The sequence below is a fragment of the Mustela putorius genome, unplaced genomic scaffold, assembly GCF_011764305.1.
Source record: "Mustela putorius furo isolate JIRA1106 unplaced genomic scaffold, ASM1176430v1.1 tig00003988_pilon_pilon_pilon, whole genome shotgun sequence".
NCBI lineage: Eukaryota > Metazoa > Chordata > Mammalia > Carnivora > Mustelidae > Mustela > Mustela putorius.
In genome coordinates, this window is record NW_025422127.1 from 10,555,098 (window position 1) to 10,579,700 (window position 24,603).

Here is a 24,603-nt window from a genome sequence, read left to right on the forward strand (position 1 = left end):
TTAAAAAAACAAACTTTTTTTATGGAAAAGTTCAAATATGCACAAAAATAGAATAACATACCCCATGAACCCTTCACCCAGCTTCAGTTATGAACACCTCATCAGTCTTCTCATGGCATGGTAAAGACCATGAGAAGCCCTGTCATAGAGAAACCTGTTCAGCTTAGAGTTTCTCAGACTGACTCGACCACAATATCCTTTTTCACATACAGTCAAAACCTTTTAAGTTGTTTTTGTGTACTGGGCATGGCCAACATGCCTAGCCTTGTTGATACAGGAGGTCAGGGGCTCAGCCAGAGGGCGCAGAAAAAGTCGCTACCATCCAAGTCTCCCATTCCCCAGAAGAAGGAACTCCTTAGGGGAGCCTGACAGAAGCAGGGAGGAATGGCCCTGGGTGACCATGAATGGCAAGAGCGAAACCACCTGCTGGAACCCAAAAAAGAAAGAGGCACCAGGGGGAACTGGTGTAAGTACAGCTCAGAGTGGGTGGTTAGTCATCCATCCCCGTGGGTGGGTGTGCCAGTTGGGCTTCCCGGAAGCTAGGGAGTGTGTGAGCAATGGGTGGGGGGAGCCATTAGTAGGCAAGAGTTGGGGCTGGACTAAGTGCCACTCTCTGCCGGGGTTTCTTCGCTGACGGGCTGCAAAGGCCATGGAGGGCACTGCTTCCTCTCTCTCTCCCTGCCTGTGTGGGGTTGACTGAGTACAGGGAGCTGGGAAACCTGGAGATCTGCCGGGAGAATGTGTCCCCACCCATCTCAGGAGCAGGTCCTGCCAGCCCAGCCCAGAGCAGGCAGCGGAAGCCACAGGGAACACAGGTATGGGGGTGTCACCGGTGGGGCTGAACTTTGCAGGGGGCACAAGTCCCTCCTTTAGAGTGGGGTTCATGCATGGGGCTAGAGATGAGGAGGACCATGGGACCTGGCAAATTTTTCTGAATAGAGTGAAAAGGTAAATGGGGCTGCCTCCTGCAGTCTTTTCCAGAGCGAGCCCGGGGAGTCGGCCACCACACTAGGCACATCGAGGAGTGCCCCTCTGAAGCCCGAGGCCCCCACACTGGAGAATCTTGGGCAGATATGTCTTCCCCTCCCCCCCCAAGGCCCCCACTGTTATGCTGAACCCTGGGCTTCCCACAGCCCACTGAGGAGGGCTCTCTGGGGGTGGTGTCTAGCCCTGTCCCACTCTCCCAGACCCTTTCCCCCTCCCCCCAGGTCAAACCCTCTGCTAGATGACAATGAACTCATCTGATTAAACTCCACTAATGGTATTACTGGCACAGATGTGTTCTAGTAGCTATCCTTCCCAGCTAACCAAGGTTTATCTTAAACTCTTTTTTTAAAAAGATTATTTATTTGACAAACAGAGATCACAAGTAGAGAGGCAGGCAGAGAGAGAGGAAGGGAAGCAGGTTCCCTGCTGAGCAGAGAGCCCAATGCAGGGCTTGATCCCAGGACCCCAGGATCATGACCTGAGCCGAAGGCAGAGGTCACTGAGCCACCCAGGCGCCCCAACCAAGGTGTATCTTAATGGGATTTTTGAGAAACACCACTTCAACCCAGTGCGTCCATCTTCTGTACGAGATTAGACAAGATGCTCTCTAATGTCCCTATGACTCTGATAGAATATGGCTCATGAGTGGCACGAAGGGGAATTTCAGATACTGAGCACAGGTGAGGGTCAACAAGGCCTTATAATAACTGGATCCCACTACTGAGGGCAGCTGCTTACCTGTTACCTCTATTTAGGGGAGCCCCCATGACAAGAAGGATCACTCCCACCAGGTTGTATCTTCGGCTCCTTTTAGGGTGAGAAAGTTGTAGCCCCAGGGGGAGATGGAGGCAAGGATTGAGGGAAAAATAGGAACTTGCCTGCACTTGTGAGACTTCCCTCCTGGCCACTCAGAGACTCTAGAGCCCAGCTCCTCATGTCTCTGCCTGATGATGTTGGCCCTCCCCAGCTTGCTCCCTGCAGAGTACACCCCAGCAAAATAGACACCTTGTGTGTGTGTTTGTGGCCGGGGGCGGGGCGGGGGGGTGTGCCATGGGAAGGAGGCAGCGGAAAAGTGGAGGGCAAAGCCAGAAGCTCCAGAAAAGTGCCGCCCAAGTTCAGGACAAGGTCAAAGAGGTCAAAAGGCTCAGGCTTTCTGTTGGGGGGGCCAGGACCCAACCAGGCCCCAGAGCCAAGGGTAAGATGCACAGGGACAACTCAGGGCACAGGGCCGTGGCAGCGGGCTGATCTGGTCCCAGCGACTTCTCTGGATGGTGACTTTATTTCCTGTTTTTCCAGGTCTTGAAAGCAGGGTGGAGGGAGATGTGCGGGTGGTGCGGTGACATCCACAGACATGGGATGTAGGCCACCTTTGCTTTCTGCTTTGGCCCAGAAAAAAATGAGAGAGGTGAGGTCAGAATATCCAGAGGGAGAAGACGTGGCTGAGGAGGATACTGGATGGTGCAGGAAGTGACAGGCTGAGGTGGGGCCAGGTGGGGAAAGGCCAGAGCAGGAATTTTGGCTGGAGACAGCAGAGCAGGCCTGGAACAGGAAGAGGGGCCATGGAGAGAGAACACAACAGCCCTGGGGAGCCTGTGCCAGAGGCTTCTCTCCTTGGGAAGACTGTGGCCACACACCCCCATCCCCGGGGGAAGGAAGAGGCCATCCACTCACCTTGGTGTCATTGTACTATCTCCACGCCATAGGCCCCTCAAACGAGCGGGGTTCATCTGTGTCCTCAGAACAGCTCTAGGACAGAGCTGTTCACAAAGCCTTCAAACTTTGGTAAGCTTCTGCTGGAGGCTTCAGCCTGGCTGGGATCTGTTTGGGGAGTCTGAACATACACATATAACAGACGTATAAATTAGGGGCGCCTGGGTGACTCAGTCAAGTGTCTGCCTTTGGCTCAAGTCATGATCTCAGGGTCCTGGAACCAAGCCCCACATGGGGCTCCCTGCTCAGTGGGGAGCCTGCTTCTCCCTCTCCTTCAGCCATTGTGCCTGCTCATGCATGTGCGCTCACGCTCTTGCTCTCACAAATAAATCTTTTTTTTAAAAAAAAGTATAATTTAGAATTAAGCCTGTCTGTGGGTAAAGGGGACATCCTGCCAGTATTGCCAGCTCACAGCTGTGGAGGTGGGCTTAGCTAAAGGGGGGTGGGTAGAGCGCACAGGGACTCTCAGCTGTGGCCTCTGGAATCTAAAATGAGGTTTGGGAGGCATCTGGGTGGCTCAGTGGGTTGAGCCTCTGCCTTCTGCTCAGGTCATGATCTCAGGGTCCTGGGATCCAGTCCTGCATTGGGCTCTCTGCTTAGTAGGGAGCCTGCTTCCTCCTCTCTCTCTGTCTGCCTATTGCCTACTTGTGATCTCTCTCTCTCAAATAAAAATCTTTACTAAAAAAAAATAAAATGAGGTTTGGGGCTATTCTAGAATGCATCTTCCTGGGCAAGGAGGATGAGATCTGAGGTTCCTTTTCAAACTCCTAGAGGACATGAATGACTAAAGAGAGGAGACAGAGCAAGGCATTTGGCTGGTGTGCAGGAGGGGCGGGGGGCGGCGGGTGCACATGGAGAGTGTGGTGAACAGGAGGGAGCTGGACAGAGAAGAGTTATTTCTTTCCCCACCCTGCCTCCACCGTTGTCCGGAATCACCTATTCCCTTCTCTTCAGCCCCATGGCTGGTCAGCCGCCAGAAGGGTGGATAGCACAGGCAGGTTGTGTGGAGGAGAGGGAGGGATGACCATGACCTAGCCTCCTGCACATTTTTACTCAATTCTCACTTCCTGCCTGGCAGAAAATAGCTCTGCCCCTCTGGCTTATCTCAGCAAAGAGCAGCGCCCAGCCCAGCTCAGAGGGCAGTGGGACAGGTTCAAGAGGCCTGAGGTCATCAGGAACCTGGCCCTCTGATGTGCACCCAGGAAGCTGAAAGAGACCTGAAAGAGACCAGGGGAGGAGGAAGGTGGCTGTCCTGGCTCTGGTGTGTGAGTGGTGTGGAGGGTGGGTGGTGTGCCCTGGGCAGTCCCCAGGGTGTTTCCTCAGCCCTTCAGTGTCTTGGCGCGGGGATCTGTTATGGGGATGGCTCCTGAGGCTGCCTGATGTGCTCTGTCTCTCTGGGTAAGAATACTGTCCCTAAGGCAAGGGCTGTGTCCACTCTTCCTCCTCTGGCCTAGTTGTCCGTGCCTCTGTGCATGCACCTACTTGTGTGTTAGCGGGTGAGTGCACATACCGGGGATCTTGTGTGCATGTCTATGTGACTTCGCACGCACATCTGCATGTGGTGCTGTGCTCGTAACCACATCTGTGCGCCTGGAGGTTATTAAGATGATGTGGGCCTCCAGGTCCCCCCTCCTCGCTGGGGACACAAAGCCCCAGTGTTTGATCCTTTCTGGGACAGTTGCTGTTTCTTTGGTTCCTCCATCTCTTCTACAACCTGACCTCTTTCTCAAGGCAGGATTGGGGTGAGATCCTGGGCTGCCCCCCCCCCCCCCCCCAGCTAGAGCCCTCCTTCCACTTCCTGTTTGCCGCCTCCTTTTGGGCAGTTTTCCCCATCTTTGCCATCTGGCCTGGCACCGTGCCCACGCAGCTCCACTGACAGGAGCCCCAGGGAAGCAGGCAGATGGGGTGGGGACCAGGGCAGGGCCCTGGCAGTCCTCGATGCCCAGTTCAGGCCCTTGTGTATCTATCAGAAAACAATGACTTTTCCACAAAAAGGACTTCTCCACTTTGGAGTCCAGTAACAAAAGCATCACCATCTGCTTTACAAAAGGCCTTTCCCTTTAACTAGAAGCTCATCTAATACTTTTTCGGTCTCTGAACATTGTAACTTTGTTGTCAGAAATACTTGGGATTCTTGGTAAACAATTATTCATTCACTCATTCATTGTCTAGTGTGTGTAAGAAGCCATTGATTCTCCAGGTAATGGTTAAGAATGATCAAGTGTGACTGTAGTGACAGTGTAAATTGTTTTTGAAAATATAATGCAGGCTGTTTCCAAACAGGCCTTTTAGGAGGCGGAGTCTTCTACTAGATGAGTTATATACTTGGGCAATATAGGAGTGAGATAAGAAGCGGCTGGCGGACCAACACAAGAGAGATTAAATAGCAAGATTACAGGGTGTGTGAACATGGCAGGGAGGGGACAGATTTCCTTCCAGGTAGTCAGTGAATGTCACATGGGCCTGCTAAGTACAGAGACTGAAGTGTGAGTCCCAAGTGTGAGCTTGGGAGGAAAGCCATGGATGAGGGGGGTCCCAACCCATGAGCTTACCATCTAGCGGGGGATGATGGAAGCAAATAAACACCCAGGAAACAATCTGAGAAGTTCAAAGCTGTGAACCAATAATGTGCTTAAGTAGGTAAGCAGACATGGTAAGGAGGGGCACTCCTGTGTGTGTGTGTGTGTGTGTGAGAGAGAGAGAGTGAGACAGCAAGAGGAGTCTGTGTTACCAATGAGAAATGGTAAAAAGTGTCTATTTTGGGGCGCTTGGGTGGCTCGGTGGGTTAGGGCCTCTGCCTTCGGTCGAGGTCTCAGGGTCCTGGGATCTAGCTCCGCGTAGGGCTCTCTGCTCAGCGGGGAGCCTGCTTCCTCCTCTATCTCTCTGCCTGACTCTCTGCCTACTTGTGATCTCTGTCTGTCAAATGAATGGATAAATCTTAAAAAAAAAAAAAAAAGTGTCTATTTCAACTGGGCAAATAAAGATGTAACTTTATCTGTGGGCTGAGATTTCTTACAGGCAGCTGTAAGGGACCAGGTGCTCTGGGCCGCATGCACCCTCATATCCCACCATCCACTCTTGATGCAAACAGCCCTGGGGCAGCTGGGAGCTGGGTGTGAATTCAGAGTGTGAATGCTGATGGAACTCTAGAGCTGCTGTTTCCTGCAAAAACGAGGCTGAACACCTATCTCAAAGGCCTTCTGGAAGGTTAAAGACCACGCATGTAAAAATAGCCTGGGACAGGATGAGTGGCCAGTAAATCATCACTAATATTTTTCCCTCAACATTTATGGACATAGTGGCTGGGGAGACCAAGATGACTCAGTCACGGTCCACAGACCCTCCCTCGAGGAGCTCACAGTCTAAGGGGAGGGGCAGGCTAAGCACAGCTAATTACAAGACAGGTGGGACACTCCTGGTGAACAGTGTACAAAGGGGAATGACATCTGCCTTGCCGGGAGGGAAGGAGGGAGGCAGGTGAGGCTTCACAGAGTCCTAAGAAATGATTGACTTTGTCTGTTGGTGAGGGGGAGGCAGGGCATTCTAAGCAGAAGAGCCCACACTGGGGCATCTGGGTGGCTCAGTCAGTTAAGCGGCTGCCTTCAGCTCAGGTCATGATCCCAGGGTCCTGGGATCGAGTCCCTCACAGGACACTCTGCTCAGTGGGAAAGCCTGTTCCCTCCTCTCCCTCTGCATGCCACTGTGCCTACTTGTGCTCTCTGTATCTCTGTCAAATAAATCAATAAAATCTTAAGGAAAAAAAAAAAGCCTGCACTGCACGTGCAAGAGCAGAGTCCTGAAAACATTAAGACCTGTGCAAAACTGTTTTTAGTGTGGCGTGGCTGGAGCAAAGAAGCTTGGGAGGTGGGGCATGTGTCAGGGAAAGAGTCTGGTTTTATTTGCTTTTCAGTGGGTTTCAGCCTCATTTAAAATGATTTTTGTTGGTAAAATTGGTATTTTGCAAAAGAAGTGTTTATTTCCTCTAACTGTTCTCCTAAACCTCTTACAAGGCTTCAACTGCTGGTAGTCATGGTTTGAGGGAGAACAAATGAACAACAACAAAAAAACCCACAGGAAGACTTTAGAGTCAGGTTTACAGCTTGGTAAGATTTTAAGCAGTTCCTGGGCACCTGGTGGGCTGTCGGTGAGGCGTGCAACTCTGGATCTCGGAGTTATATGAGTTCAAGCTCCACGTTCAGTGTAGCGACTACTTAAAAATAAAATCTTAAGGGGTCCCTGGGTGGCTCAGTTGGTTAAGCATCTGGTTCTGGCTCATGATTTTGGCTCAGTTGGTTAAGCATCTGGTTCTGGCTCATGATTTTGGCTCAGGTCATGATATTGCAGGTCCTGGAATCAAGCCCTGCGATGAGCCCCACTTCTGGCTCTGTGCTCAGTGGGAGTCTGCTGGGGATCCTCTCCCTCGCCCCACTCCCCACTCATGCTCACACACGCATGCTCTCTCTCTCACGTAAATAAAGCAATCTTAAAAAACAATCTTTTTAAAAAATTCCTTTCAGGGCGCCTGGGTGGCTCAGTGGGTTAAAGCCTCTGCCTTCGGCTCAGGTCATGATTCCAGGGTCCTGGGATCGAGCCCTGCATCGGGCTCTCTGCTCTGCGGGGAGCCTGCTTCCTCCTCTCTCTTTCTCTCTCTCTCTCTCTCTGACTACTTTGATCTCTGTCAAATAAATAAATAAAGTCTTAAAAAAAAATTCCTTTCAAGAGGAATAAATCCAGTATCGGGATAATTGCTCAGGGTCTCTGAACAACTTTGTTCCCTCAGATGGCATTTGGACGTCACATTTATAGCATTATTCACAATAGGCAAAAGGTGGAAAAACCCAAGTAACCATTGACAGTTGGATAAAAATATATATATATATATATATATATATATATATACACACACATACATACATTATTCAGGGGCACCTGGGTCCTGGGATCGAGCCCCACGTCAGGCTTCCCGTTCACCTGCTTCTCCCTCTCCCACTCCCTCTGCTTGTATATTCTCTCTCGTCTATCTTTCTGTCAAAATATTTAAAAAATATATATATGTGTGTGTGTGTATATATATATATAATTCAGCTATTAAAAAAGATTACAATTCTGATACATACTAAAACATGGATGGACCTTGACAATTTTATGTTAAGTGAAAGAAGCCAGACACAAAAGGACAGATATTATATGGTTCCACTCAGATGAGGTGTCTGGGATAGGCAAATTCAACTTGCACAGCTCAACACCAAAAAAATACAAGTAATCTGGGGCGCCTGGGTGGCTCAGGGGGTTAAGTCTCTGCCTTCGGCTCGGGTCATGATCTCAGAGTCCTGGGATCGAGTCCCACATCAGGCTCTCTGCTTGGTGGGGAGCCTACTTCCCCCTCTCTCTCTGCCTGCCTCTTTGCTAGCTTGTGATCTCTCTCTCTCTCTGTCAAATAAAATCTTAAAAAAAAAAAATACAAGTAAAAAAAAAAAAACAAGTAATCTAATTTAAAAAATGGGCAGAGGACCTGAATAGACATTTCTCCAAAGAAGACATACAGATAGCCTAGCAGACAAAGATGCTCAACGTCACTCATCATCAGGGAAATGCAAATCAAAACCAGGATGATAGGGGCACCTGGGTGCCTCAGTCTGTTGAGCCTCTGACTCTTGATTTCGGCTCAAGTCATGATCTCTGGGTTGTGGTATGGAGCCCCGTGTTGGGATCCACGCTGGGTGTGGAGTTTGCTTAAGGTTCTCTCTCTCCCTCTCACTTTGCCCCTCTCCTCCTCTAAAAGAAAAGACAAATAACAAAGACTGGTGAGAACATGGAGAACAGGGAAGGCTTGTGGACCATTGGTGGGAATGTAAATTGGTGCTGCCACTATGGGAAACAGTATGGAGTTTCCTCAAGTAATTAAAAATAAAATTACCATATGATCCAGTAATTGCTCTACTGGGTATTTACCCAAAGAAAATAAAAACACTAATTCAAATAGAATAGGCAAATTCCTGGAGACAAAAAGTAGAATAGAGTTTTCCAGGAGCTGGAGGGAGTGCAGGGAGGGAATGGGCAGTTAGTGTTTGGCACGTATAGAGTTGTTTGGGATGATGAAAAAGTTCTGGAAATAGTAGTGATGGTCACAACATTGGGAGTGTACTTAATGTGACTGAATTATATACTTAAAGATGGTTAAAACCGTAAATTTTAAGTTGTGTATATTTTACCCATTCCCCCCCACCACCACACACAAAAGATGGAATTTGGGGGTTAAGATGGAAGAGTAGCTTCTGTGGCATTAGGGCATTAAGGAGGGTGGGATTCTGAGACCGTGTCCTATCCTCTGGCTCATCTACCTCCTGGCCATATCTTTTGTCCGCCAGGGTTTGCCTGAGCACTGTGGCTGCCGTGGGCTGCTCTCTCCAGTGGCCTTGGCAGTGCCCTTGGTAACTCCTTGCCTCATTGCCACACTTTCTGGACTTAGGGTCCCCTCTGAGCCCTCACTTAAAAAACCCCTTCTCCCTCCATCAGAGAATCCCAGCCAGGAAGCTCCCTAGTCAGATCCTCCAGGGAAGCACCTGGAAAAGTTCAGCCCACTGAAGTTCACTCCACACCAAGAGTGTGCTGGTGTGTGATCAGCCCATAAGAGCCCATTATGTTATTGTCCCCACTTTACAGACAAAGAAACTGAGAGAGCGGTCAAACAATCCAGTCGAACCCGGGTTGTTCTGACCACAAATCCAGCCCACACAAGAGCAATCATGGATGTGATGAATGAGGCCTGGATTTTGTACTGTCCTGGGGAATTTGAACTTTATTCTTTAGATAACGGGGAGCCAGCAGACCTGGGGAGTTCCAGGGGCAGTACTCCATCATATTTCTTACTATCTGACATAGGACCTCTTTACTTGCACTTTATTATCTGTCCCCCTTCGGTGGAAGTAAAGGAGCTGGGGTCAAGGCCTTTGTTTTGTTCAGGGCTGTGAACATGCCTGGAACCTTCTAAAGCTCAGTAAACATCTGCAAGAGAAAAGAAGAAAGGGAGAGAGATTATTAGTAGAACCTGTGTACTTAACACATATCTCGTTTAATCTAATAACTTCATGAAGTGGGAGATGCCCACCACCACCACCTTTTTCTCCAGGTAAGGAAAATGAGGCTCAGAGAGATTAAGTCAATTTTCGGAGGGCCTAGATAGGCAAGTTGGCTGAACCAGGATTTAAACCCAGGCAGTCTGACCCCAGAGCCTGGGCTTTTAACACTGTGCTATATAGCCTTACTGTGGAAAGCTATTGTGGCCTGACAGAAAGTTGGGGAAAGATCCGAGGCTGAGAAAAGACTCAAGAGGCCAGCCAGGTTAGCTAGATAAACATTTGGGACTCCTACGCTGTCCTTGCATAATCTTGATTTTGGCTTGCCTTCCTATTCCAGGTCTCCACTGCTGATGAAGCAGTGACCCAAAGTGTCCAACCCCCCGACAGCCATCTGCCTCGCAGCCATAGTCCACATTCCCATGTCCTGCCTGCCCCAGGACGGTCCCTGCGCAGCCTCCAGGCCCCACTCTGGGGACGAACACGAGGCCAGGACCCTAGCGTGCCCAATGATGTCCCCAGCCTAGCTCCTCTCACACTGGTACCATGCAGCACAACTCCGCCAACAACTCCAGCCTTGCTTCCCAGTGCCCTGACTACCGGAACACCCACTACCTGCACATGGTGGTCTACAGCCTGGTGCTGGCCGCAGGGCTTCCCCTCAACGCGCTGGCCCTCTGGGTCTTTCTGCGCGTGCTGCGCATGCACTCCGTGGTGAGCGTATACATGTGCAACCTGGCAGCCAGCGACCTGCTCTTCACCCTCTCGCTGCCCCTGCGCATCTCCTACTACGCCCTGCACTACTGGCCCTTCTCTAACCTCCTGTGCCAGACTGCGGGCGCCATCTTCCAGACGAACATGTACGGCAGCTGCATCTTCTTGACTCTCATCAACGTGGACCGCTACGTGGCCATCGTGCACCCGCTGCGGCTGCGGCACCTGCGGCGGCCCCGCGTGGCGCGGCTGCTGTGCCTGGGCGTGTGGGCGCTCATCGCCGTGTTCGCCGTGCCCGCCGGCCTGGTGCACCGGCCCTCGCCCTGCAGCTACAATGGCGGCCAGGTGCACCTGTGCTTCGAGAGCTTCGGCGACATGTGGCAGAACAGGCTACTGTGGCTCCTGCTGCTGGCCGAGGCGCTGGGCTTCCTGCTGCCCCTGGCGGCCATGCTCTACTCGTCGGGACGGGTCTTCTGGACCCTGGCGCGGCCGGACAGCACGCGGAGCCGGCGGGGGCAGAAGACCGTGCGCCTCCTGCTGGCCAACCTCGTCATCTTCCTGCTGTGCTTCGTGCCCTACAACGCCACGCTGGCGGTCTACGGGCTGCTGCGGGGCAACGTGGTGGCGGCCGGCAGCGAGGTGCGCGACCGGGTGCGCCAGGCGCTCATGGTCATGGTGCTGTTGGCCGGCTCCAACTGCGTACTGGACCCGCTCGTGTACTACTTCAGCGCCGAGGGTTTCCGCAACACCCTGCGCGGCCTGGGCACTCCGCTCCGCGCCAGGACCTTGGCCACCAACGGGGCTCAGGGAGGGCACGCCGAACGGTCCACCGAGGGCACCCTCATCACCGGTCCGGCTACCGCCAACCAAAAGCTGCTCCAGCCTTCCAGCTTCGGGACGCCCTTGACCCAGCGCCGCGAGGACTCGATCCTGTGAATGCACTGCGTATGATTGCGCAGTCACCCCCACCTCCCAGGCCCCCCCGCTCCGCTCACACGCGCACGCTCGCAGGGTATTGTACATGAGGGAAGTGGATCGGGCACTTGGACTTCTGGGCAGCAACTCCTGCCCGTAAATGCACAAGAGAACAAATTGTGGCCAGCCTGGGGCACAGGGAAGGAAGAAGAGTGCTGGTGGAAATGCCTTCTTTGCTTTGGTGGTGATGGTGAGCGTGGGGTGAATCCCTGGCCCAGTGAGGAGGGAGTGACGCTGTGAGCTCCCTCATTGCATAGGCAGACGACTGGATGACATGCCCTTAGTGTGTGGGCATGAAACATTATGGAAGGCTGGTAGATGGAGCAAAAAATGAGTGTCCTGGATTTAGACCAACCACAGCAGTCTCAGTGCCTCCAATGCTACCCACTCTCATTTCCACTTGGCCTTGCGCTGCCCAGCGTGAAGCCATGAGACACTGACAGAATCTGTTTCATTCTTGGTTAGTAACTTGTAACAATTTAGACCTGACACCCAGCATGGGGTGGTTGGGGGCAGGACAAAACTGTGAGTTAGAGGATGTTTTCCCCCCAGATGCTGGTCTCTGTAGGCCTTTCTAGGTGTCCTTTCTCCTTCCACTCCGCCCCACTTTCCAGACCTCCTCGATTCTAGGTTCTAAATTCTCTCTCTCTGCCTCTGGCCCTTCATCTAGAATAAGGGAGAAAATTTTTTGTACGAAATTAACAGTTCTCCCCAACTTTGCTCTCAGACCCTTTTACAACTCTTAACAATCGAGGACTCCAAAAAGCCTTTGCTTATACCTTACCTTTTGATATTTAACCGTATTAGAAATTAAAACTCGTTAAGTCCTAACAATGTATCACACAAGTACACATTCCATTAGCTTTGAGAGCAATAATGTCATCACACTTCACGAAGCCTCTGGAAAACTCCTGTGAACAAGGAGATTGCAAAGGACAAACAACATTGGTGGGAGTAATATTCCAAAAATAACTTTGACCTTGTGGACATCTAAGAATCAGTATTAGAGTTCATGTGTAACGTCTTCCCAGGGCATATGTATACATTGTTTTTTATTACTGCAGGAACAGAGAAATGCTCCACAAATCAATTGCTAATTCTAGTCCCAAAGGCTTGAGGGTTTGCAGGGGTAGATTGGAGCTGCACACCCAGTGCAACATTACTTTGGCTTCCTGGTGCGGGTGGGGCAGCTCTGAGGTGGGGGTGAACTAGTCTCACAAACACTCGGAGGAGGGGTGGGGCTTCTCTTTCCCCGGGGAAGGGAAAAGGGAACTGTTGCCACAGCCAGGAAAGAAGTTTCCAGGGACAGAAGAGTGCAACGGAGGACAGGAATAAGGTGTCTGTTCTTAGCAAGCTGGGGGCAAGGAAATGGAAGACTGATGAATGGACCACCTACTGTTTCCTTCTTCCCTCTTTACTTGGAGTAGGGCTGGGAGGGGTTGCGGAGTTGAGACTGCATAAGTGAGGAAGTTGCAGCCATGCGTGTGTCCTGTATGCATTTCTGTCGCTAGGTCTCTCAATGGCGTGTGTGTGTGTGTGTGTGTGTGTGTGTGTGTGTGTGTGTGTGTGTGTGTGTGAGGGTTTTCCTGTGTGTGTCTCTGCGTGTTTTAGTTTGGAGTAAGCCTTTTGTGTGTCTTCAAGGGATTGCTCCTGATGGTGATTTACAGAGGTAAAATGACCCCTGGTGGCCAAATCGGAGAACTGACCCAGATTCCTCCTTGATCACTTTCAAGTAGAACCTTTCACCATCTCTTGGGAAGATGGAGCCCTGGGCTAGGCCCTCCTGTAGCTCTTGAAGAGGCCCAATGGTTAGCACCTGCTCCATCTTCCCTCGTCCTTAAGGTTCAAGACCCATGTCGTGAGAGCATAAAATGTGGTGGTAGTCCAAAGTCTCAGAACTGAGACTGAATTGAAGATAGTTTTTTTTTAAATTGCTTGAGTATTTTTATATTCTGATATGTGAATGAGTTTCAAAACTCACAGAGAAAGTATCTTCTCACATACTACATAATTATTTATTTTTATAATTTTTATAGTTTTCTGTCTGTTTCCCGCCCCCCCCCCCCCCCAGGTAGAACCTAAGGTCCCTGGGGGCAGGGATTTTTGTTTGCTTGATTCTCTGATGTATCTTCAGCATCTAGAACAGCTCCTGGCACAAAAGAAGTGCTTAATAAATATTTGTTGAATGATGAACTGTTGAATTTTGGTGTGGAGTAGTGTACTGTCTCATGGGGGACCACAGAACAAGTTAACAATTACCATTCCAGACAGAAGATGCAAGAATGCAGAGTGAGGTGTTGGCAGTCAATTCCGTGGGCAGTGGGAAGCCCCTAAAGGTTCCTGAGGGAGGTTTTGCTCACTCTGACAGACGGTGTGGGGTAAACTGTAGGGAAGTGGGGAGAGGAGTCTAAGGGGGAAAGGAAGACTGGTCAGGCTGCTGTTAAAATTGTCAAGGAGAGGTGTGACCATGGTGTGTGGAGGTGGATGGAAATGGGTCACCTCCAGTGTGAAATCTCTGGGGTTTAAGCTCTGGTGGACTGTTTCCCCGCAATCAGTGCATCCAAAGAGTTTCTATCACAAGAACAAAGAGGCAGGAATAGATTCAGGAGATGGGGCAGGCGGAGTGGAAATGAACAGAAGAACCTGACAAGCCACAGGCTAGGAAAGCTTAAGAGCATCTGGAGCCAGCCACTGCCGTTTTCATAGCATTCTCCAACACCGAGTGCACAGTAGGACAGATGCAAGATGTGGGGGTGATCCAGAGCCCTCACCCCGTGTCCTGCGGTGACCCCACTTATAGTTTAGGGAAATCCAAATGAGGAAAATGAGAACATCCTAGATGGAGGGAGAAGAGCGTGAACAAGTTTTGGAAATAACTCCCTATGCCAGGATCTCCATGTGGTGCTTATCACTATTGATTATATATTATTTAGTTATTGATTATCATAAGCCTCTGAGTTAAGGGCAATTATTATCCCTATTTTACAAATGAAGCACCCTAGGGAAGCTGCAATCTGAAGGTCACACAACCGGGAAGAGGCATGGTAGCTATTTGGCTCCCTAACTCCTACTCTTTGCAGTACTTTCCACCGTCTCTCCCCTTTCTGGGGCTTCCCACCTTCTCATCCTGGCTCTGTCCCATCCATCCTCCCTGGCTTCCTGTCTCCTCCTCACCCGGGCTGCCTCTCCCAACTACTTCTCTCACCCTCTCTGCTCCACTACTTCCTCCATACTCCTAACCCTCTCACGCTCCAACACACCTGCCCCTTCCCCCTCCACCGGCCCCAGGTTCCTGTGCAGAGCACCTCGCAGCTCACTCACGGTTCCAGTTGTGTTGAGCCCCGAAACACACCCCATCAAAGCCTTAGAATGGAGTAGCTAGGTTGTGGCTCACCCAGGTGGGATGGCTCAGCCTTGGTGCAGTTGGCCATGACTCTCCTCCCTTAGCCGGGAAGTACCCAGCATCTCCAAGGCAGCACTCCTGCTTGTCCACCAACTAAGTTGAAGAGAAGACCTCCCCTGGTTCTCCTCAAAGTCTGCCTCTTCTGTAGGAAGAGTTCCCTCCTCTGGAGGTCCCTCCACACAGTGAGTAGCCCGGAGAAGAGTAACAATCATTGGTCTTGAAATAAAACAAATTCAGGAGAACCAGGGCCAAGGTACGGGGGTCCCAAAGGGTCAGGATGCTTCTCTCTTAGCCCTGAACCAGCTTGAGGGAAATCCCTACTGGGTTGCCACCTGGGGGTCCTGTGGAGGAAATGGGAAAGGGGAGGTTAAATTTCACACCACGGGCCTGCCTTCTTCATTCTTTCAGGAGAACTTGGAGACAGAGGGAGGCCAGGGTAGCCTCACCATGCCATATCCTCTCCAGAAGAGATAGCACCAAAAAGGGAAGTTTCTCACACGGGAAACCCAAAGGCTCTCAGAATCAACCTGGGCGGGTACTAATTTCAGCTCTGTCACTTCTTGGCAATGTGACTTAGCAAGTTACTTTAACTCTCTGAACCTCTGTTTTCTCCTCTGTGAAATGGGGAATCACAGTATCTACTTGTTGGGTTGCTGTTAGGTCAATGAGATCACCTTGGAAAGGCACCTGGGAGAAACCCCAAAAGGGGGAGCTCTCTTTTTGACAAGAATGTAGGGAGTAGATGCTATTGGTAAAATCTGTCTGTGATGTTTCTGGAAGACAGCAAGGGTTCCAAGGTGAATCCTCACCCTGACAGGGCTCTGCCAGCAATCAGAACCAGGGCCAGGGGATGGGTGAGCGAGGCAGGCTGGGCAAGTTTCCACAGTGCTAGGTCAAGTAGACAGTTTTCAGGGGCAGAGACTGGCCTGTTGCCCTCTGGGGGCACTCTCTCCCCACTAGGCCTAATGTCTATCCCAGAGACAGAGGAGTGGGTAGAAAAGTGCCTGAAAGGGAGAGGAGAGGGGGCATGGGATGAAGAACCCAGCAAAGGAGAAAGGGCAAGAGAGCAGGCTGGAGGGGAAGTAAGGGCCCAGGCAGGCACAGGGTGGGGCCGGGAGAGGGGCCTAGGGCAGGAGGGCGGGAGGGAGCCTGGGAGGGAAAGCGCCGAGGAGGGAGGAGGGAGGGACAGGGAGGGAGACCAGCGGCGCTGACACAGCCTCGATGTGTGGAACGGGCTGGGGTTTGGCCCACAGGTCAGGCATCTGGCAGTATTATGGGATGGAGAGGCCTTAGGAGACAGGGAGAGTATTATGGGCTGGAACAGCCTTAGGAGACTGGGGAATATTATGGGCTGGTGAGGCCCGGATCCAACTGGAGGCGGGAGGAAGGGGTGCGGGGCGGGAAGGGGGGGTGGTGGTGGAAGGGAATATTATGGGCTGGAGGCCTCCTGCGACCAGAGGCAAGAGTATTATGGGCTGGCAAGGCCTTCGGTGGCCAGAGGGGGGAGCAGCGGGGGATGGCACCGGCTGCATGTGACTGAGGGGGGGGCCAAGTTGGGGGGGTGGTGAGTGGGGGTGGGGGAGCATATTATGGGATAGCTCTTTGTACCTACTGCGGGGACTGCTTCTCCAGAAGATATTATGGGATGTCGTGTGTGGGAGGGGGAGTGGGGTTGGGGGGATTATTATGGGATGGTGGTGCAGAATGGGGAGGGCCTGAGGAGCTCTTCTCCAACCCCCCCACCCCTTACTCTCTTGCCATCCTTTCTCTAAGGTCTGCCTTCTCTCTCAAACGGCCCAAGGGGAACACCTGAAATCCATCCCCCGCTACGCACACACTTTGAGCACCTCAACCCATCCTAGGCATCTCCCTTAACTAGCAGACACCTCCAAGGTGCTCAGGGGGAAAGGCAGCCCCTGGGGAATGGGAAGAAAGCCCTAAAGCAGGGTTGTAGCGGCCAGCAGATCACACCTCCCACCTGCACGATGTACTCTTGGCTCCCAGTCCCCTTGGGCCACTCTCCTCCCCCTTCTCCCTCCACAAAGTGGGGGCCCTTGATCCTCTTCCCCTCCCCCCTCCTCTCCATTTCCTCTCCAGCTCCCTCCACAGCCGTAACCAGTAAAACAGGCGGCCAGCTATTATGGGATGGCTGCTCCCGGCAGCTCTGCAGGGAGGGGGCGGTCACCGCGGAATGTCTCTTGTGGGTGGCTATTATGGGATGGCCGCCTCTCTTTTTTGGTGGGGGTGGGGGCTCGCAAGGAGAAGGATTATTATGGGATGTGCCCTGCACAACTGGGTGGGGCTGTCCTGGGTAGGTAAAGCTCTGGGGAGGTTGGGGGGGGGTGGTTGGTGGTGAGGAAGGAAAGGAAGGAAGAGGGAGGGAAAGGAGCTGGGGAGGGTGGGGTGAGCCCTGGAGCCAGACCTGAGGCCTGGCAAGAGTAACTGGCTAGAGAGGTTCTTCTGTGACAGCTGTTTGAAGGGGCTCCTGGGGCAGGCTAGAGCTGGTCAAATCTGAACCCTGGACACCTGGGTCTTTTTGCAGCTTGTGAGCTGCAGGGTTGCTGAATCCAGGCCCTGCAGAGCTGGGCTGGCAGTGGTAATGTCTGGGTTCTGTCTGTGTGGCACACCAAAGGGAGTAGTGCTCCTGGGTGACCACAGAACCCAAGTACTCTCCTCCCACTTTGCCTTCCTGGATTTGAGCCTTGGGACCACAGCTCAGGTAGGTGGGTTGGGCCACAGGGGCTTTGCAACCTTGCAGTCACACAACAGAGACCCAGTTGGCTCCTGAAGGGCAAATGCCTGTCCTGTCACCCACCCCCTCCCCAAAGCCCTGCAGGACCTGCATCCTGTCTAGCCATCACAATGCACTGTCACTGTGGCTTTTCCTCCCTATGTTGTCTTTCCAAAGCCCTTTTTCTGACAAAGCAGGAGAACACTGGTCCCTTAGACCTCTTACAGGCAGTTTCTGGGGCTCACAGAAAATAGAGATGTAGAGAGAGCATGTACTGAAAACTCCATGGAAAACCCACTCTGAGTGTTATTCTAGGTTCTTCTGTACCATGGGATGGAAACAGAACTCTAAGGTAACCGGTTACAGAGGTTGTCCCCCTGGGTGCATTAATCATGAGATTATCCCACCCTTAGTCTCTGTGGGCCAATCATGCTAGTGGTTTATTTGTAATTTATCTGGAAGGGTAGTGTGGGGCCAGGGAGTGGGGGAGCAAAGAAGCATAAAGACCACAAAAGCAATACATAAACACACTCATCCTAGCCCTCTCTGGAACTCAAGAGGCAGCAAAGGGATTCTAACATTCTCCTCGTAGTGGGAGCAGGGAGAGGTGGGCAGAGAGCTATGGGGGACAAATTCAATCCGTGTTTATGATCATGGGCACAAAGCTGTGACTACCCAGTTACAAAACTCTTCCTGGTTTATATTACGAATCACTGTAGTAATGGGGTTTTTATATATGAGAAGAAAAGGCTATGGGGCAGATGGAGATATTACAGAAGGGAATTTGAGGCCCAGAGGCAGGCTGGATTCCCTGGAGAAAAGGGGAGAGAGGAGGGCATAATAGGTATCTAGCAGCTCTACCTGCCAAGGAGAATGTTGTTGAAAGAAGGTATACCCACGTTATGATATCTTAACAGAGCTGCCTCCTCTCCCCTAAGTGAGGCTAACAAGGTCCATCCTAAGTACTCAGAATGGTCATGGGGAGAGTTTGCTCGAATGAATGCGGCCCAATTTTTTTTTTTTAAGATTTTATTTATTTATTTGACAGACAGAGATCACAAGTAGGCAGAGAGGCAGTCAGAGAGAGGAGGAAGCAGGCTCCCCGTTGAGCAGAGAGCCCGATTCGGGGCTCCATCCCAGGACCCTGGGATCACGACCCGAGCCGAAGGCAGAGGCTTTAACCCACTGAGCCCAATTTTGATGTCATGAGAATTGAATGAGGAAGACCATGGCAACCTTGTAGAATGGGGGAAATGGCCTTCACACCTCAGGGATGTGGCAAAAGGGTGCTCCAGGGAGTTAAGTCAGGTAGGAGTTGGTGAAAAGATGTATTAACACCACAGGTGCTCTGCTGAGGAGCAAAGGGACGGTAACTTCTTGAAGCAAGCTCTCACCTCTCCTGAATTTATTTCTCCTTGCCACAACTCCAGCCTTGGGTTCCCAGGGGAGGGCAGAGTCCTCTGGCTAGGCCCTTTCTCTAGGAAAGTGAGGTTTAGAAGAGCAATGCAGAGACAGTGTGAGGTTCATCCTAGAAGATGTTCCAGGTTCTCTCCAACCTGTCCCACTGCCATAGTTCTTGGATTTGTATGGAAAAGGCACATGAGAGCAAAGAAAGACATTACCTCTGCCTTGGGGGTTGGGGGCAGCAAGGCAATGGTGCTATGACATTGGTTTTCACTTGGGTCCTGATTCTCTAGGGACCAGGAAAAGGGGAAAATGACAGGTTTATGGGATCAGGCTCTCTGAGGACTAACAGTTCTTAAGACTGGGCTCTTGGACTTTCTAAGACTGGGTCCCCAAGGTAACTGCAAGATAGGCCCAGTCTGGGAAGGGGAGGGTATACGTTGGAAGGCTGCCTTGTAGCATAACTAAATGAAAGAAGCATCCTGGAATGTTGACTTGTACATGGGAGGAGGAAAGATGGTGAATATTATACATCAAAGGGTTTTTTTGGATGGAGAATGGACCCCAACAAGATGAGAATGGGGACAGTTGGAAGTATGAGACTTCAAGATATAAACAAGAAAGTGGTTAAAAAATACAGGACATAGGGGCGCCTGGGTGGCTCAGTTGGTTGGGCAGCTGCCTTCGGCTCAGGTCATGATCCCAGCGTCCTGGGATCGAGTCCCGCATTGGCCTGCTTCTCCCTCTGACTCTGCCTTCCACTCTGTCTGCCTGTGCTCGCTCTCGCTCACTCTCTCTCTGACAAATAAATAAATAAAATCTTAAAAAAAAAAATACAGAACATTGAAGGTAAGCGGAATTTGGTGTTCAAGAATGAGGATAACAACTCTGGTATGTTAAGAGTCTCTCAAAAAGGAGGCCCATAACGATATTACAGGATTTCAGTTTTAGAAACACTGGATAGATGGACATTGTTTTCCAATCAAAATCCCTTTGTGTGGCAGGGAACAGATAGGAGATATTTTGACCACCCATCTATACTGTAAACCCTTTTGGAATACCTTCTAGCTTCTCAAGGACTATCAAGAACCTCTACTGGGATCTGATCTCTCCTAAGACCAGTTAGGATCTCTTTTATTTTCTTTAACAGGAAATTGGGAAATAGCACTCAGCTGTGTTCCCTTGACACCAGACATTCTATCTTGTCCCATAGTTGTTTATGCTTTTTAAAGGGAGGCACCTGTGGTCCTTGCACTCCCTGTGGCGCCCAGCTTGCTGCCTTACTAGGTGCTCTGGCAACATCTGTTGAGTGAACAGGAGTAGCAGTGAGGAGGAGAGGAGTCTTGGTTCTTGATATATATAGCAGAATTCTCACTTCATATTATGGTGGGATGTCCATCCATGGGACTGGCCCAGGCATGCTGGACCACCTGACCTGGAGAGGCAGGGTGACATGGGAGAAGGACTGCTGAAATGCTGAGAAATAAAGACACCTTTGTAAAGATAAGAGCTTATAATTATTATGGGATGCTATGGCTGAATTAAACTTTATGTAAATGGCTCATCTGATCAGCATGGTATTTGGTTGGCTCTACCCAAAACTTAAGAGCTGAAGGTAAGCATCTGGAGAATAACTGAATTTGGTGGGATTGGATGGCGCCCTAGGTTGACTCTCAGTTTCTGAGTGTCTGGAAATGATGGGATGAGGGAAGGCAGGGTTTGTCCTAGACATCAAGAGGCTTTATGCTAGGATACTACTTTGGCCCAGGAAGGGATAAAGGTGTGTACAAGTTGGGGCGGGCACAGGGCAGTGTGGGTAGCCTGCTTCACCCTTATGGCTCTGGGTGTTAGAATAGACTGACAGCCTGTGGAGGTGGGGGAGGTTTGAATATGAATATTATGGGATGCCTGGCTGGAAAGGCATAGGGGTGGTGGCTGGAGGTGAAGCATTATGGGATGTGACTCTAGGTTGTGCTGGGAGTATTATAGTATGTCTGGTGGACCACGGGCTGCTTGACATTATTATGGGATATCAGGGGGTGGGGTGGAGGAGTAGAACTATGGGATATCTTTCCAGGGTTAGAGGAAAGGAGATTAGATGTCCATCTGTAGGGTGACAGTAGGACTGCCGATCATTATGGGATATCTCTCTGACAGAGGAGAAGGTTATTATGGGTTGTGGAGTTAGAATGGATGTATGAAGGCTGAGGGTGGTGTTCTGAGGATCTAGACCCTAGCCTGCTGGCGCTGAGGGCAGCTCAGGCTAGGGGGTTGCTTATTATGGGATGTGAGTATAGAAAGTGGGAAACTGATTATTACGGGATGTGTGTGGGAGGAGGCCGAAGTGTCCGTTGTTGTAATGTGGGGGGGAGGGGGGAGTTTCTGACTATTATGGGATATCTAACTGGGGGTGGATGAAGAGTGGTTATTATGGGATGTCTGTGGGGGATGGGGATGAGTATTATGGGCTGTGAGGCTGAAGTGCTGGGAGGGGTGCTTATTATGGGATGGCCATGAGGAAGGAGAGGTGACGAATTATTATGGGATGTTAGCATTAGGGCCAAAGTGAAGAAGTTGGCAAAGGATGACTATTATGGGATGTCTGAGGTGGGGAAAGGGTTAGTTGCAAAAGGTCTGCAATATTATGAGATGTCAACAGCCTTGGCATATAGGTGTATGGAGTGTGTGTGTGGGGGGGGGGTGGTAGGGTGTCCGTGTGTATTATGGGATGGCCAGGAGGTGGGTGGTTGCCCGGGTGACACGCGCGCGCGCGCTCGAAGGGGGCGTGGCCAATGGTTGCCTGAGCGACGAGGGGGCGGGGGTTGCCCGGGAGACCTAAGGAGGAGGGTGGCGGTAGTGGAGGGGGGGTTGGAGTTGGTTGAGGTTATTATGGGCTGTCCGTGGGGGGGCGGGGCCTGTGCGGTGGGATTTCCCGGCCGGTGTTTCGGGCCCTTTAAGAGGCGACGCCGGAGCCGGAGCCATTTTCCCCCCTTCGGCCGCGGCGAGGAGGAGCCGGAGCGGGAGTGACACCGGGCCGGACCCAGCGCGACCTGCGGCGGCTCCGGGGTGAGGAGAGCGCGGGGTTCCCAGAGAGACGCCCCTCTCAGCCCGACCAGCCCCCAAGCTCATCCCTCCACCCACCCCTTCCTCAGACGTCCCGGACTCGCGGACCGCCCCCTGCCCAGAGGAGCCGACCCTTCCTTTCCTTTGCCTGCAGGGCGCCCTGCCCCCCCACCCCCGCCCTAAGCCGGCCGAGTCTTGCCCCCCGCGACTCCCACCTCGGGCTTGGTCTCCCACAATGCCCGGCGCCCGCCCCCTCGCCCTTTGCTCACTTGCCCCCCGGGACACGTGGCCCGGCCCCCTGCCCGGTGGGCGCTCCCTCGCCCCCCGGGTCCCAACCTCCAGCCCCCTGGAGCGCCCAAGCCTCCACGCCCCCTCGGCCCCGCAGCTCCTCCGGAGAACCTGAGTTGTCCCAGAGGACAGCCTTTGGAGAGCTGCCCTGTCTGGGGACTGGCCCCTCCCCAGGCGCAGGGAGGCGCCCCCCCACCCCCAAGTGACCTTGTGTCCCCGAGCTCCTCGCCGCCTGCCGCCTCCCCCGGCCCCCCCGCGCCGCGGCCACTCGGACCCCCTTCCCCCCCGCGTCACACCCTGCTCGGTCCAGTCTGGTTTCTCCCCCTCCCCACGCCTGCACCAGCCTGCCCTCGGGGGCGTCGCTCCCGCTCATCTTGGGGGCTCCGTTTGGGGAGCCGGCTTCCGGGCTGCCCTCGAGGAGTGTGGAACTAAGTTCAGCCTGAGTGGTTCGGGTGCCCTGCTAGGGTGGCTGGGGTGGGGGGGCCGCTGGTGGTGGTGGGCGGAAAGAGCGGGTGGGTGTGGGGGAGGGGGACAGTGCGCGTCACTGACTGTTCTCTCTTTCTTTCCCCCCTCCCCCGCACAGTGACTCGGGCCAGTGTAGAGGGCCCCAGGCCGCAGGCAGGAGCAGCTGGGCCGATTCCCTGGCCGGGAGCGGAAGGGGATGGCGTCGGGCCTGGGCTCCCCGTCCCCCTGCTCGGCGGGCAGCGAGGAGGAAGATATGGATGCACTTTTGAACAACAGCCTGCCCCCACCCCACCCAGGTAACATCTTCCCCAAGGGCCCAGGGCAGGAAGGAGGCATTTGGGCCCTCCCTAGCGACTCTGGTGAGGCAGGGTTGAGTTTCTCTCTCTGTGTGTGCAGAGTCTGAGGTGGAGGGCATCCGAAGGGAGTGGTTCTCTTCTACGGAGCTCCTGTGGGAGGGGGTGGAAGCCATGTGCCTCCTGGGCTTTGGGACCTCCATGCAAGCTTGCTGCACTGTCTTCAGGAATGCTATGCAGTTCCCGGTTGAGGGAGCTCTCTGGGCTGGCGGACCTTACCTTGTGCGGGTCCATGGAGGAATGCAGGTGGCTGGGACCCCTGGAGTGGGGGGTAGGAGGAGTTAGGTGTTTTGGAGGATTGCATTTTGGAGACCAGTCGGTCATCTGTGTTAGTAGGATCCTGTGGTTGCTGCTGTGGAAAGGAGAGAGGGAGTGCTGGTTACTCTCTATCTGATTATTTTTAGCTTCTGATCAGTTACTGGTTTTCTGTGCTGTCTCAACTGTGTGAAGTTTGAATTGCGCTCCTTAGCTGGGTTGTAGAGCGCTTTTAGCCAGGCAGATTGTTGGAATGTTTGAAGTGGGGAAATGATGGGGGTTAGGGGTAGGATGTCATAGCCTGAAAGATATACTAGGGAGAGGCAAAAGAACAGAGGTGACACCCTGCAGACTCTCCCCCCCCCCCACCACTTTCCTATAGCAAGTGGACATAATACTGTCTTTTTTCCTAGAGGCTTCTGCCTCCATGCAAGGAGCCTAGGGTTTGGGCTGGTGGCATGAAGTGTTTGTGTAGGTGTGTTGGGGGTTGTTCTGTCTGCGTTTGGGGGTGGCTCCTTGGACTGGCCAAACCCGTATGGTTATAATCACCCTGCCTGATTGGAGTAGCTCTTGTCTCTTCTCAAATGGTGATTGATGTCATGCATCTAAGTGGCTGTCTTTCCTTTTAAAGAGCCCTTAGCTAAGTCACCTGCTTGTTTCCTTGACCTTTTTTTGAGCTTTTTTTTTTAATGCCATTTTAAAATTCTCTGCTTATATTTATTTTTCTTTTAATTCCAGAGCTTGCTCGTCCTGTTTTCGTTTCCCATCAAACTTCTTTCACTTTTGCCTTCTCTCTCCTTAGCTCTAGCAGCAAGTTGAAGTGGTCTGGGAAAGATGTTTCTACATTTGGCGTCTTCTAAGTTGGAAGTCTTCATTTGAAACTGAGGGCACTTACGAGAGGGGTCTTGTTACTGAATCTTAAGCTGTTGGGATAAGAAACTTAGACTTAGTCTCATCACCATGTAGGCCAAGGTGGCAAATTTCGGTGCTGTTGCCCAAGGTGGGGGTTGGGTGGTGGTATAGGTAATATGATCTGATCCTTTCTGTGAGGGGCCAGAGAAGTAGTAGTGCTATCCAGCCAATGCTGGTTCCTCATCTTGGCTTCCCATTGGCTTTTTGGTCTGGGGCTGCACCCCCCCCCCCAGTTGATTGGGAGCTGTGCAGGCTCCCAGGGTGAAC

General features: G+C 52.1%; 2 protein-coding genes and 1 long non-coding RNA gene across 11 annotated transcripts in view; 2 read left to right on the forward strand and 1 right to left on the reverse strand.

Moving 5' to 3' along the window:
- The first annotated feature begins 224 nt into the window (after positions 1-224).
- On the forward strand, positions 225-13,655 carry LPAR5 (lysophosphatidic acid receptor 5). 2 transcript variants are annotated; one of them, XM_013063616.2, is made up of 2 exons: positions 225-466; positions 10,114-13,655. In XM_013063616.2, the coding sequence occupies exon 2, from the start codon at positions 10,320-10,322 to the stop codon at positions 11,421-11,423; it is 1,104 nt and encodes a 367-aa protein (XP_012919070.1). In that variant the 5' UTR covers positions 225-466; positions 10,114-10,319; the 3' UTR covers positions 11,424-13,655. The 2 variants fall into 2 exon arrangements, with proteins under 2 accessions (XP_012919070.1, XP_004766746.1); XM_004766689.3 differs by lacking the exon at positions 225-466 and adding an exon at positions 515-815.
- A 6,441-nt stretch (positions 13,656-20,096) lies between these two features.
- Positions 20,097-22,935, reverse strand: LOC123389626. Its single transcript, XR_006604248.1, has 2 exons — positions 22,559-22,935; positions 20,097-20,435 (listed from the first exon to the last, which is right to left on the reverse strand). It is a non-coding gene; the product is annotated as an uncharacterized LOC123389626 (long non-coding RNA).
- Positions 22,936-22,978: 43 nt separating this feature from the next.
- CHD4 (chromodomain helicase DNA binding protein 4) overlaps positions 22,979-24,603 on the forward strand; it is a 29,437-nt gene continuing 27,812 nt past the window's right edge. For all 8 annotated transcript variants that reach the window (XR_006604247.1, XM_013063550.2, XM_013063551.2 and 5 more), the window contains exon 1: positions 22,979-23,112. Coding sequence is in view for 7 of the 8 variants with exons in the window: in XM_013063550.2 (XP_012919004.1) it covers positions 23,013-23,112 (100 nt within the window). In the remaining variant the exon portion in view is untranslated. The remainder of the gene's footprint in view (positions 23,113-24,603) is intronic.